The sequence below is a fragment of the Solanum dulcamara genome, chromosome 8, assembly GCF_947179165.1.
Source record: "Solanum dulcamara chromosome 8, daSolDulc1.2, whole genome shotgun sequence".
Classification (NCBI taxonomy): domain Eukaryota; kingdom Viridiplantae; phylum Streptophyta; class Magnoliopsida; order Solanales; family Solanaceae; genus Solanum; species Solanum dulcamara.
The window spans coordinates 75,426,739-75,441,661 of record NC_077244.1 but is presented as its reverse complement, the minus strand read 5'-3'; the positions used below and the strand labels follow the sequence as shown (position 1 = coordinate 75,441,661).

The window sequence follows — 14,923 nt, the reverse complement described above, 5'->3', positions numbered from 1 at the left end:
TGCCCTTGAACTATTAAAAATGGTACAAAAATGCCTCTCATTCATCTATTGGGCCTAAAATGCCCTTGACATCCACATTTATGTCAAAAATGACCTTTTTTTAACAGAAAAGGGCATGGGGGGTATTTTTGTACCATTTCCAATAGTTTGAGGGAATTTTAGGCCCTATTCCGTAATCAAAATTCTATAAAATAAATTTTAATTTATAATTAATTTTAAATAATTAAATTGTAACCAATAGATGGTCGTCACGTGTTTAAAAAATATTCAAATTATTTAATTAAAATTTCTGTTAAATAAATTTTGATTTATAATTAATTTTAAATAATTAAATTGTAACCAATAGATGGTCACCACGTGTTTAAAAAAATTATTCAAATTATTTAATTAAAATTATGTTAAAGAAAAGGTTATTTTTGAAACTAAATGTGGATGATTATCATATAAAATTCTGAAAATTAATGCACTCGCTATCCACCTTTAGATCAAAAAATGACATTTTCTTTAACATAATTTTAATTAAATAATTTAAATAATTTTTTTAAACATGTGGCGGTCATCTATTGGTTAAAATTTAATTATTTAAAAATTATTTATAAATCAAAATTTATTTAACAGAATTTTAATTAAATAACTTAAATAATTTTTTTAAACACGTAGCGGCCATCTATTGGTTACAATTTAATTATTTAAAATTAATTATAAATCAAAATTTATTTATCAGATTTTTAATTAAATAACTTTAATAATTTTTTAAAACACGTAGCGGCCATTTATTGATTACAATTTAATTATTTAAAATTAATTATAAATCAAAATTTATTTAACAGAATTTTAATTATGAAAAATTGCCTAATATATCCTCAAACTATTAGAAATAATACAAAAATACTCCTCATGCCCTTTTTCGTTAAAGAAAAAGTCATTTTTGGACTTAAAGGTGGATGTTAAAAGCATTTTAGGTCTAATAGATGGATAAAAGATATTTTTTGTATCATTTTCAATAATTCGAGGACATTTTAAACTCTTTATAACCCAAAAATAGAGTCAAATTCTTGCAAAAACTTCACTAGTATTTGGTCATAAATTTTCAAATATTTTTAGCAAATATATTTAGATGGAGTTTCAACATGTTCTTGAAAAACATATTTCACTTATTTTGTTTTAAAAATAAAATAAAATATGATTTATGGTCATAAATTCTAAAAACTATTAAAAATACCTATAAATTTAAAACAAAATTATCATTTTATAATAAACTAAATAATATTTTGTTCAAAAATTATGACACAATATTTTCAATAAAAATTACTAATAACACAATTATCTCACTTACCTACCAACTACAAAGATCATTGTTCCTAGTGCATTGTAAATTCTTTCTAAGCATTAACAGAGCCATTATAAAGAGCATTCAACAACAACAACAAAAAAAACAGTGATAGATTTTAGTATCCTTCAATCTGTTGGCCTCAGAAACTACTGATTCTATTCTAACAAGTCGTTCTAAGAGATTAAACAGTGAGAAAAGCTTCACATCTTCTTCTTCTGTGTGTTTATGTGGTGGCTTCAGTTTTTGCTTTTTCAAGCTCTAAGATGGCATTGAATCCGAATTCAGTTCCCGGAGCAAATGATGACATGAGTTCATCCTCAGTTTGTCTGATGCTAATCTTGTTATCCTTCACAGCCAAATTCTCCTTCTTCACATAATCAGCAAGAGTTGAGTTAATAATTTCTCGTATTACGGAACTGGTAACTAGATCTTCACCAAGTATCTGCGGTAGAAACTCCCTAGGAACCTTAGATGTTTTCCCTCCTTTTTCCCTGCGGAAGCCTGGAATAGGTTGCGCTGATTTTGCTAAATTTGTCAAAACTTTTTCGAAAACTATTTTTGTTTCTTCCTCATTCACATCTACTCTGACTTGTATCTTCTCAGCTTCTTCGGATTCAACAACTATCTTTGCATTTTTAACGCGTTCATCATCAGCCAAATCTGCCTCTAGCCCTGAACTAGCAGCCGATACTGGTTTCACCAGAGATCTCAGGCATCCTTGCGAGAATATACAGTGCTTCAATAACCCCTGATTTGTAACTGCTGTTGCTGGGTAAATTGCCACATTTTTGGGGATAGTGCTAGCGGTACTATGTCGAGAGTCGATAAGCAGGCGGCGGGACGGCGAAGCTATTGCAGTGGTCGTCGTCATTGCCATGGCTCCCTCGGAAACTATGAGAGACTTTAACTTCTACAGTAATTTGCGAGTGTGAGAACTGAGAAGAAGACCGACCAGACTCCACAAATTCAAAGATGAGATAATGTAGGGTATTTGATTTTGCACGGGGCGGAAGTAGCGTGGGTCATTGACACGAACAACCCTAAAATTTAGGGTGGTGTTTAATTTTGCCCCTCAAACATATGTACTTTGACATTTTAAGTACTCCCTCCTTTTAAGTTTTATTCGTCTTACTTGACACATTGTTAACACATTCTTTAAGAAATAATAAATAGAATGATAATTTTATTATATTATTATTTTAACTATAATAAAATTAATATTATAAAAAATGACTTTAGTTAATAATTAAAATAAATTAGAAATTAAATGATAAAGTATTTCTTAATTTTCTTAATTGAACAAATAAAAGTAAACATTTATTTTTAGTATACTCAACAAGTAAAAATAGATGGAGAAAGTAATTTAAAAAAATGGTTAAAAACACCTTTTATATACAATAAACTAAAAAAAAATTAAAACATAAATTTATATTTTTGTATCATAATATAAATAACTTATATCTTACAATTCATAATAAGTTATATCACTTTATTCCTACAAAGCTTATGCAATTATAGGCATAAGTTCAATTCGGAGCCACAAAACATAACTAAGTTCATAGATAATTTAATTATGCCCATAGAGGCGCGAGTTCAACTAAAAACTCACAAAGTTGCAACGTAAAAAAAGTACAAGCATCACGGCCCTAGCACTATAATGCTACTAAATTCTTTTTAAATAGGAAAAAGAATCAAAAATGCCCTTAAATTATTTGAAATGAATAAAAATGTCATCCGTTTATAGTTTGATCCAAAAATACCTTTACCATCAATACTTTGGTCCAGAAATACTCTTATTGTTATTTAAAGGATCAAAAATATATTTTTTTCAAATAAATATATTATTTTTTTTTCTTTTTGAACACATTTTTTTCCTTATGAGTGAAATGGATTCATGGTTTATATATGAAAGACACCTTTGATATTTGGACTCATACTCCTCCCGCTGATAGTAGTTGGTATTGGAAAAAAGTTGAATACACTTAAAAAGAAAATGCAAGACTGGTATGTTTAGGGGGAGTATTCACTAACCCCTGAAGGGGATTATTCAATCACTCTGAGCTACAATGCTTTGTTGGGAACTTGTGCCAGATTGAGGAATGCTGATTAAATTTGGTGTTCTATCTCTCAACCTAGACATAGATTTATTGTTTGGATGGCTGTTCAAGGCAGGTTGCTCACTAAAGGGAGATTGAAGAAATTACACATCCTCGTGGAGAATGATAGTTGTTGTTTATGGGATGAACAGGTAGAAGAAATTTCCGTACACATCTTTGCTGAGTATAAGTGGTGTTAGAAATGCACTATCATAATGGGCTAGAATGCAAATTCCATTTGGGGAGGTTCATCAAGTGCTAAGGAAGATAAAAGGCAAGCATTGGAAACAGATCGAAAAGGAGATCCTCACAGCAATAATGGGAGCTGCGGTCTATCATATTTGGAGAGCTAGGAATTGGAAACTGTATAGAGGAATTACTGTAAATAATGAATCCACAGTGACATGAATTAAGAGAGATTTTGTAAAGAGACTAAAAGTATCTAGTACCTCTAAAAAGGCCAGAGGTATAGAAGACTTATAGAGAGATTTTTCTCGTAACTAATTGATTGTTGGAGGTCTAATACTCACAATATCCTTCCGGAAAGTGATTGTGTTGAATTAGGAGCTCTTTAGGTGTATTGACTTTGTGTGTTAATGGTAATTCACAGTTGTTATAAAAAAAAGATTTGTTTTTTTAAAAATTATTTATTCGGAAAAGAGTATTTTTGATCTAATTTGTAATAATAGGGACATTTTTGACGCATTAAATAGTAATAGAGACATTTCTGAACTAAAACATTGATGATAAAGATATTTTTTTAACAAAATTATAAACAAAAAATATTTTTATTCATTTTAAATAATTTAAGGACATTTTTAACTATTTTTTCTTTTAAATATAAACGTCGCGTGCCCACGTATTCACAAAGATGAACAAAATTTTTATGATCAATAAACGCTCAGTAAACTAATAAAATACCGTCCAAGACCACTTAAACCTTCAAATTCCACAACTCCATTTTCGCAAACCTTCTCCCTCCTTCCAGATTCTTTTTTTCCCACTGACACTTCTCCACCAAGCAAGGGCGCAGCAGCTGCGTGAAAGTCCTTGCGCCTCTCTCAGTAACTTCTTTTCTCCGGCGCTGCCGTCGCAAGCGTTTGTTCTAGAAGGTTCGTCGTCCTCTCTAGTTACTCTCTTGTTGCTTTTTCATGAACTCTGTTTACATGCGTTTCACAAGTATAGTAGATACCGGACCGGATAAACGAGAAGGATTGTGGTAGATGGACGACTGGGTAAAAGATAATTAAATTATGACTAAAATGAGTGAAATGTAAAGAGACGATTCATATATATATGAGGAGTAATTGAGTTGTGTTTGTATTGTGTAGAGCCCTAGCTTCGGCTTTCGAAGGAAGAGAGTGATGGTTCAATGTAGCAAATTTAGTCATTGTTCGTTACCAATTCTGTAATTTCTGTGATAATGGAGTATTGATCAGCGTTTGTGACTCTGTGTGATTTGATATTAAAGGAAAATACTTACATATGTTTTTGTCAATACATTGATGTATGAAATATGTAATCTACTTAAACTTTTACACTTGGTTGATTAGTTTGCCTTGTCCTTATACATTGCGCTGTAAGTATTTTCTAATACTGAATATGTGAACAAACTACGGCTGTCATACTTTCCACTGAAAAATCATATTCTCGTTATATGACTATTCTTTCTTATGCTAAAGTTAATGCTCTTGTATGCTAAAAATTTTCATGATTCACTTCGTTCATGTTCTGTCATTTTGAATGGTACTTTTGAGCTTGATCATTTTAAGGGCTTATAATTGTTATCATTGCCCTTAATGTCTCTGCCATTTTTCTGATAACAGTCTGCTGCTTATTGCTTTAGTTATTCTTCAGCCTTTGGTTTTAAATCCACGTCTCAGTTATCTTTCTAATGGCAGTATGTTAGTGGGATTATTTCATTCCATTCCCTTTTCCCGTAATTTGTTGATTCTATAACTTACATTATAGTTTCACAGATTGACAGAATTCTTAAAGATGAAGCTACTGAAGAAAAGGGTGAGCGAGCTAGAATGGTAAGTCTCATGTAGGAAATAAAGATAGTTGATTGTTTATTAAAGGCTAACTTGTATGTACCTTCTCTATCGCAATTGATGTGACACACTACTTCCCATTTTGGGCGTTAGAAAATATTTGTTGTTTGTTGCAATTTAACAAACGGTATTATTTTATAGAAACTTTCTCAACTTTCAAGAATTCAAAATTATTCAAATTTGATGTGCTATTTTCTCTATGAAGTTGAATTTCAACCATTTTAAAAATAAAGTACGGAGTAATAAATTTTATTAAAGTTTGAACAAAGAATATGCCGCATTATTCAATAAGTATACCAAAAAATCGAAAACCTACAAAAAGAGATAGTTTTCTACTAACAACTCCTAATCTTCTACACATAATATGGGTGCACCAAAAAGAATTAAGGGATAAAATACTACTTCAACTGAACATAATTCATCTAGACTCCCATAAAAACTCTCATATTTCTTTCCTCCAAACAACCTGCATAAGAACTAACAACGTGAACTTCCATGCCATTACCTCTTTTACCGTTCTTGGCATCACCCAAAATATTCCAAACCATGTGAGAATCTCCCATCATAATCTCGATGCTAGCGGACAATGAATGAGGAGGTGGTTGGCATCTTCACCCTGAATTCCTACACATAAAGTGCCCGCTGATATAAGTTACCTTCCCCTTCCTCTAATTCTAAGACATTAAGATCACCCCTATAGTTGCTAACGAAGTGAAAAAACGCACTTTTCTTGATACCATTGGGATCTAAGTCGATCTATATGAAAAGACAACCTCCTCCCTATTGAGCAACTTCTTCACAATAGGAATTAACAGAGAACAATCCATATTTTCTACATAATTATTCGGAATATCACTAATAACATACAAAATTCAGATTAACTTTTTAAAAATTCTATGTCCAGTAAAATAATACGATGTAATATGAATCGTCCAAGATAGTAGGGAAAAGGTTATTATGGCTTTCTACCTTCTCTGTGAAAGAAAACATAAAGTATGTAGTGAACACTATTATTTGTCGCCTCTACTGAATAATTTACTGTCTTTAAATTTAGGCATCCTTCGTGGGGGAAATGGCAATTGCCGACTTGGTTAAGACAACCTTAGGACCTAAGGGAATGGTAAGCTCATTCTTAGAGTATGTAGCTCTCAGCTTTGCTTGAAAGGATGTTGGATTGTGGTTTGATAGTATCTTGTTTATGTGTTGTTTTGCAGGATAAAATTTATCAGTCAACCGGCAGAGGTCATGGTGTTACAGTTACAAATGATGACGCCACATTTTGAAGTCCACCATATTGACAATCCTGCTGCCAAGGTCCTTGTTGGCATCCTTGTTCTTTTTGCAGGGATCAGTGGACTCATTGTTTGTATTCGTGCAAAAGATTTTGGCTAGACACATCTCAAAGATTTAGCTTGCTTTTTTTGGATAATCGTGGTGTCCGAGCCAACTTGCGCCCACCTCGACTGATTCCACAGATACCTGCCACTAGCAACAGATAGTTGGTAACTCTGTCCACCAAGGCTAGGACTAATGGAAAGAAATCACCTAGTGGTTTTGTCAAACCTGAGACCTCATGGTTCTCAACCACTAGACCACACCCTTGGTTGCTTAGCTTGTTTTCTAGAAAAAGTGTTGCTGAATGCTGTTAGCTGTAGATCTGAAAAAGAAGAGGTCAATTTTGAGAGTTCTACAAGTCTTCAGTTGCCAACAACATAGCTTATGGTTAAATTTTTGTATAAGTGATGCACAAGCCCCATGTTGTGGGATTTCACTGGGTTGTTGTTGTTTGATGCACAAAAGATTTGTGTACTAAATTCTAAATCTTTATTTGGATGGGAACGACATGTCAATTAATAGATAAATACGTGTTAAACTATTTATCCATTGATTGACTTCTTCAGAAAGATATGCTGCAAATTAGAAATTATAACTGTCGAGATGCTAGATGGGTTTGTGGTTTTTCCATTCAGACTTTTGGGAGCAGTTGATACTTTGATAGGTAGAGGTTGACCACTGCTAAACAGGATACTGGGGGGGGGGGGGGGCGGAACTTAATTGGTTAGGCACTGAGTGTATCCGATCGTATTTGTTGTTTAATATTGTGAAAAGGTTAATATGGGTACTTAGAGTTGACAGGGCTTCTGTGGAAGGTTACGTCCAGACTTGTTCATTGTCTACTGTAGATGCAAAGTTTCGTGTATGTATGTTTCTGGAGAGCAACATGAACCGCCAGATTTGTATGTTTCTGGAGAGCAACATGAACCGCCAAAATCTGCCGGAAACTATTTTACTGGGAAATACTAAAGTATTCAGAACTGCAAAGTGTAGATATGATATAAAGGCCTTTACCTTAACTCTTTCATTAGACATCTCTAAAGTGCAAGATGACGAAGTTGGTGATGGAGCAACATCTGTAGTTGTTTTGGCTGGAGAACTTTTAAGGGAGGCAGAGAAGCTGGTTAATTCAAAAATTCATCTAATGACAATTAGTCTGTTCTATACTTCTATTCATCTTATGCCCCAGAATATTGTCTTATTGGAAAATCTGGGGTTTTACTTCAATTTTATGAAGTCTGTAACTTTTGAATATTAGTGCCTTCAACAAAGCTACTTTGCCTGCCTGCTGTTTGAAAATTATGTCGGTATTTTATCTTTTATAATTGTTCTTTTTTCAATCTGTAAATGACTTCTATATGTGGTGTATTGGTAGTCAAATGACAGTTTAATGATCTTTCTAATTTAACTAAGCTGTTTTTCTTTGTATTGATCTTTGGATGCCATCAGTCTCCTGAAAAGCTTACACAATCAGTTAGAATTTTTTGAGAATTAGTACTGTTCCACAATCAGTTAGAATTTCAGCTTCATACTTCTATATATTGTTCAACAATTGGGATGATATTGAGACCACTAATGGGGTATCTTGAAATTAAAACACCAGGGTGATTTTAATTAATTATAATAAACAATTTGGTTGTTTGAACTGTGTTTTGCAAGGATGGTTTTGTTTTGGAATTCAAGCTTTCTCTGAAGGAAATCATCAAGAGACATTGCATCTTTCATATACTGCCCGTGAAGGCAGTTCTATGTTTTACTTTATTCTTCTGCAATGTCATTTTTATAGTGGAGTCCTTTTCAGTTATTGATCATTGTTTACACCCATTACTTGATTCGTTTCACAATTCCCCCCACCCAAGGGGGGCTGGGGGTGGGGAGAGGACAGCAATGTGCCTTTGTAGTTGGGTTTTTAAGAATCAGTCTCAGGGAATTCTGTAGGACATTCAAAATTTGTCTGAATATCTGTTGGAATCATGGCTACTTTAGAGTTGTTGAGTTCTTGATGTACTTTAATTTGGTATTTCCATTTTTGGCGTACAATTTATCGGTCTAAGCTTTGGCTTCTCTAAACCAGTTTATCGGATGGCAGCTGAATGTGCATGCAATGCATTGCTGCCGAAGGTTGTTGATAATAAACAGGATGCAGGTATCTTTGCTTGAAGCTAGTCTCACTTTAAACAGAATAGTGATATTTCTATCTTCTATCAAATTTCTTCTTTATGCTAGTAGATGAGTTGTCTAAAAGAATTCATTCTGATATACTGCTCTGGACAGCAATAAATGATACTAATGGAAGCAAGGTTTTTTTTCTCATAATAATGTGCTCCTTGTCAATGTTTCTTATAAATGTGTGATGTTGCAGAGAAATTTAGGTCGGACTTGATGAATATTGCAATGACTACTTTGAGCTTGAAAATTCTGTCTCAGGACAGAGCATTTTGCATAACTATTTGTTGATGCGGTTATGAGGTTAAAGGTCCGTATCTCATTTACATTTAGCAGATCATCCATAACACAGGCATAGTCTAGGATGTACTTGGTTTGTTACTATTTTACTTCTGATCTCAGGTTTATCTGCCATCTGATTTTTCTTTATTTTTATCAAGTCTCCTATGCTGCAGTAATTAAGCGCCTTGACAATTTGATAATGATGTTTTAAAAGTTTTGATTTGTTTGAAATTTTTTTATTTTTAGTTGAAAGATGTTTAATGTTTACTACTAGAATGACATGAAAACAGTGAAGGGAGAAACTTAAAGGTAAATGTTCCTGTCTCTCAATGTGGACTTATTAAGTAACATGATGCAGGTGAAATGTGACATCTCTTAAATTTGAGGAAGACTCGAAGTCATGTTTCCCTGGTCAGATAGATAAAAAATTAAATACTATGAACTATCTTGCTTCGAGGAAATGGGAACTCTTTTTGCACCCATAATATGAATCTTTTGTTTTCCCTTATATGTTGCATGGATTCTGCTGTGTATTATCTCATGAATAAATTTGAGCACTTTTTGGTTTAAGAAAAAAGAAGAAAGAATGAGCAGGAAGTATATGTCTGCCTTGTGTCTATCGTAAAGAGAAAAGAAAAAAGCAACATTTCACTGCTTATTTGTCATCAATTGAATCTTTGATTTGTTCCCATGCGTACCTACTAATATCCCCTGTTAGTTGTTTATCTTTTTTATGTTTCCAATATTTGGTTAAACTGATTGGAATGACTGGGCGGCACCAATCTAGAGGCAATCCAGATTATTAAGAAGCCTGGAGGTTCACTGAAGGATTCATTTTTAGATGAAGGGTTGGTAAACAAACTTGAGAAGTTCTTCTTAGCCAATTTCAGTTTACATTTACGTTATTGGACTACTGTTGCATTTCCAGCTTTTCTTTTGTTGTACCTAATTTTTCATTCTCAAAGTCAATTTTTTTTGTCTTATGGCCTATTTGGAGGCTTTTGATAGATGTAAGGGATGTGTTTTGGGGGTTTAGATAGATCTAGTTGGAATTTATGTGGCTACTTTGGAAGGAAAGGAATAAGATAGCTTTTGAAAGGGTGGAGGTTGACTCGTTAAGCTTTGGGGCATGTCTTTATTTGTGAATAACTTTTGGTGCACCCACTAGCTTCCTTTTAGTATAGATGTTTATGACAGGAGGTCATTGTTTGAGAACCATGTTGTATTTTATTTTATTTTTGATCTAAAATATATGACTATATTGTTTTTTTTTTTGTTTTTCAACCGGTGTATGGTACTTGCATTGGAGCTCAATTAATCTAGATTTGTACCGCGTATAGAGTCCCATTCGGGGAGAAGCTCCCTACCAAAGATTTTTCCATACTCAGGGCTCGAACCCCGAGACCTCTGGTTAAGAGAAGAGCTGCCTCATCCAATGCACCACATTCTTTGGTGGTATTCGAGAACCATATTGTTCGTTAGGTTCCCTATTTTTTGGTATACTAGGTTACAGGGTTTTCTCCCATAACATCAATAAACTATTAATCTTATAAAAAAAAGGAAAAAAGGGTTATCTGTGGACCCTTTGTTTCAGTGCTCAGTTGATCTTTGTCCCAAAATTTGCCATACATCTCTTTTGTAGGATCCTAGATGGGGATATTTTGTTTGTCATCCTTTTTGTAAACCTCCTTCCTTGTAGTAGTTCAATTGCTGGTCCCAATACCCCCAAGCCACACTCTTATTGATTGTCGCGTTTTTTCCGTTTTACTCCATCAATTCCTAGATATATAAGTTCCTTCTCTCTGAACCATTTCTTTTCTGCAAGTTTATTTTGGATAAAAAGATTGGGGTTGGCCAACTGAAACGTATCGAAAATGCTAAGATCTTGGTGGCAAACACAGCAATGGATATAGATAAAGTTAAAATCTATGGTGCACTTGTCCGAGTTGACTCAATGGCCAAGGTTGCTGAGCTAGAAGCATCTGAAAAGGATAAAATGAGAGAGAAGGTCCAAAAGATCATCTCTCATGGAATAAATTGCTTTCTTAACCGACAGCCGATTTACAATTTCCGAGAGGAGCTATTTGCGGATGCAGGGATACTTGCTATCGAGCATGCTGATTTTGATAGTATTGAGCGTCTGGCTTTGGTTACTGGTGGAGAGATTGCATCTACCTTCGATAATCCTGAGTCTGTCAAGCTGGGCCACTGCATCTACCTACGATAATCCTGAGTCTGTCAAGCTGGGCCACTGCAAACTCATTGAAGAAATAATGATTGGTGAGGACAGGTTGATCCACTTTTCTGGGTGTACAATTGTCTTGAGAGGTGCAATGTATGTTTTAGCGTCTTACTCTGTCTTCAACTGCCATTAGTTTGGAGGAAGGATGGTTAGGGAGGGGTCTCAAAAATGGTGTCATCTCGTCTCCAGCTTAGTATCTGTTTGATTTTTGTCAAGGTTGTAAACTACTTGAAATCCACTTGGGGATTAACTATAATGCCTCAAGTAATTTTTGTTCCTTGGGAAATGAATATATATATCTATATATATATTTACACACACTATACTATACTAAAAGTGGGAACATCCTAAATTGAAAGTTGAATTACAAAAATACTCTTTAAATATCGAATGACCAATTTATCCTCTCCTAAAAAAAAATTAGCCCCATTAAATAAATAAGTAATTACTTGTATTCCATCAATTTGTGGTTTGTGGGTTTAATTATCTTAATTAAGCAGCCTTAATTGTTTGTTGTTTTATTTTCCATGAATGATTACTTTTAATTCCATCAGTTTACAAGACTATTCCTCTACCAAACCAATACTTACTAATGGGGAACAAACTAAGGGGAGGAGGTTAGGGATGATGCAGGATGTCAGTTGTTATTACTCTCAAGGGCAAAGAATTTGTAAAAACGCGTTCAATGGTTTTCTTAATTAGCATCACACCAAATTCGTCTTTGTAATTCCAAATTACATTGGAAAAGTTATTACTCACTGCTATCAATTAGGAACTTACCTTTCATCAAATTCCAAGTTGAGATGAAAAGGAGGAAGAAAGCAAAAGAAAAGTTGAGCGCAGGTGGAAAACAAAAAGGAGAACAACTTCATTACACACAGGAGTATAAGACTTCTATAGGTCTCTCCTTTCTTTGAGGTTCGAGCTATAACACATAATGGAAGTTGTTTAATAGTTATTTCATGCCGGAAGCTTTTTAATAGGATGTCTCGGTCTCCTTCCAGAATGGGAATTCTTGAATGAAAAAACTCAACATTTTCTGTTGTCTAATTGGTTTTTGATTAGATGTGGACAATATAGTTGAACATATCAGTCAAACAAGCTTTCTACTGTATATTTTTTTCTTAAGTAATCGTAATGTCGAATGATCACCCTGCAACTTTTGTTTACTCTTTACATTCCAAAGTTTCAGCGCTATATTTTCTTATTTATGAATTGATTTTATTGAGAAGATTGTTAATCATTGGTACATTAGTAGCCCTGATATTTAAGTTGTCACAATTGGTCATTTGAGATCACAAACAATGTCCAAGTTGATCTTACATTAAAGGTTTTCAACAATAAAGTCATAAATAACGAATAGACTGTATAATAGATATGGGGTACATGCACAAAGCGCGTGCCCAAAGACTAGTATATAATAAAGATGTGTGTTAAAATCAAATTCTCTTTGGTCACCGTGATGGCCCCATGCATGTGCTGATGTAAATCTCATCTTTAGTGGGTTGAAAGTGAAGTCTGTTTAATTGCGTGGTATTTTTTCATATCAACACCTTCTCTTATTCTTTTGGCAGCCCTCATGTACTGGATGAAGCTGAAAAATCTCTGCATGATGCCTTGTGTGTACTGTCTCAGACTGTAAATGACGGCAGGTTTCTACTTGGAGGCGGATGGCCCGAGATGGTGATGGCAAAGGCTGTGAATGAACTGGCTAAAAAGACTCCTGGTAAAAGGTCTCATGCAATTGAGGCTTTCTCCCGGGCACTTTTGGCATTACCGACCATCATTGCTGACAATGCTGGTCTGGACTGTGCCGAGCTGGTTGCCCAGCTTCGTGCAGAACACCACAAGGAAGAAAGCAATTCAGGGATAGATGTCATCACTGGACAGGTGAGTAGACCCTCTCAAAATGTTGGAATAATTAATTATGCTATCTTTCGATGAGTTTAGAACACGCTGTGTCCATGAAATCAGCTTTCTGAATTATTTTGCTTGCTCAAATTTGCCCTTGCTTTTCTGCATCAAAGTCAATGCAACACTGGTAACAAACTTAGCAGGAACCCTGATGGCATTATCTGAAATGAATATGTGACCGCTTCATGCTTTCAATGGATATGGCCTTCATAATAAGGCACCTCTGTTTAATGTTTTCTGATCAGCATCTTGCAATTTCATTGGGAGGAAAATAAAAGGTGGTGCCCTATGGATGCATTTTGAGTTAAGAAAGGCAAAAACTTAATAGTTTTTTCTGGGGAAAATTAGTACCCAAAAGGAAAAAAGAAATATGATTTATCTTGTGCGATATATGATCCCTTCTTTCAGCAGATTTCAGCTAAGAGGAGACTAATTTCATATGTTGCGCTCGAGTGTTGGTCATCCACTTGGGGTTTAACTGAATCATACTTTAAGAAGAAAAATTAATGATTTGGGTTTGAATGAAACATCTAATACTGAAACAGCCAATCTCTGGTGCCAAAGTAGGAAATGGAAAGATTCATAAAGGCCATTACGGAAAAAGTGGAGACAAACCGATCTTCTCTTTCCTTTGTTCGGTTTAAGAGGACTCTCTGCAAGGAAGAAAACATTTTCTTTTCTCTTCTATTTCTTCAAGAAAAGAAAAATGAGCATTCCATTTATTTTGTTACTCTTTTCTTTTTAGCAAGTCAAAGTGAAGTAAGAAAACCAAAACTTTTCTTCTCTCCGTTTCTCTTTTCTCCAAGCACAAATTAATTCCCATGTAAATTGTCGATTCTTGTTACTTATTGGGAGTTAGTATTTTGTCAAATCTTATCATCCTTATCTGGCTTTTATGACAGGTTGGAGATATGGCAGAGCTAGGAATATCGGAGGCATTCAAAGTCAAACAGGATTGTTGTTCTCTGCAACCGAGGCTGCTGAGATTATACTGAGGGTTGATGAAATCATCACATGTGCCCTACGGAGGAGGGAAAACAGAAAGTAAACCTATGTTTAATCTGTTGAGATGTTTGTATTCAATCATGTAGTTAAGATTTTAGGTGACTGTAGATGAGCGAAACTATTGAATATTGTTCTTAGTCATGTCAGTGTAAGTTTTGAAGAAACATGTCTTGTTTCTAGTTAAGAGGTTTCGATCTAAGATTTGCCTAGAACTGAACATTTTTTGTACTGGGCAGTTTTCACTGCACTACAAAGTTTTGAAGAAACATGTCTTGTTTCAAGTTAAGAGGTTTCGATCTAAGATTTGCCTATAACTGAACATGTTTTGTACTGGGCAGTTTTCACTGCACTACATAGTTTTATTCAGATTAATAGATTTCGAGACATCACTTCAAAACCAACAATGCACCATGAGTTAGCCCGTCTTGGCATTACAAGCATGATGTCGTCGTTATACAAAAAACAAAAGAAAATAATGTTGATAACATTGCAGAAA

At 34.3% G+C, this 14,923-nt stretch overlaps 1 protein-coding gene and 1 pseudogene across 1 annotated transcript; one reads left to right on the top strand and one right to left on the bottom strand.

Moving 5' to 3' along the window:
* Positions 1-1,291: 1,291 nt before the first annotated feature.
* On the bottom strand, positions 1,292-2,312 carry LOC129899539 (uncharacterized). Its single transcript, XM_055974541.1, has one exon. The coding sequence runs from the start codon at positions 2,208-2,210 to the stop codon at positions 1,557-1,559; it is 654 nt and encodes a 217-aa protein (XP_055830516.1). The 5' UTR covers positions 2,211-2,312; the 3' UTR covers positions 1,292-1,556.
* Positions 2,313-3,654: 1,342 nt separating this feature from the next.
* LOC129900186 (T-complex protein 1 subunit beta-like) lies at positions 3,655-14,804 on the top strand (annotated as a pseudogene).
* Positions 14,805-14,923: the final 119 nt, after the last annotated feature.

Excerpts from the sequence above, each read along its gene's own strand:
- LOC129899539 (XM_055974541.1), bottom strand. The coding sequence starts at position 2,210 with ATGGCAATGACGACGACCACTGCAATAGCTTCGCCGTCCCGCCGCCTG.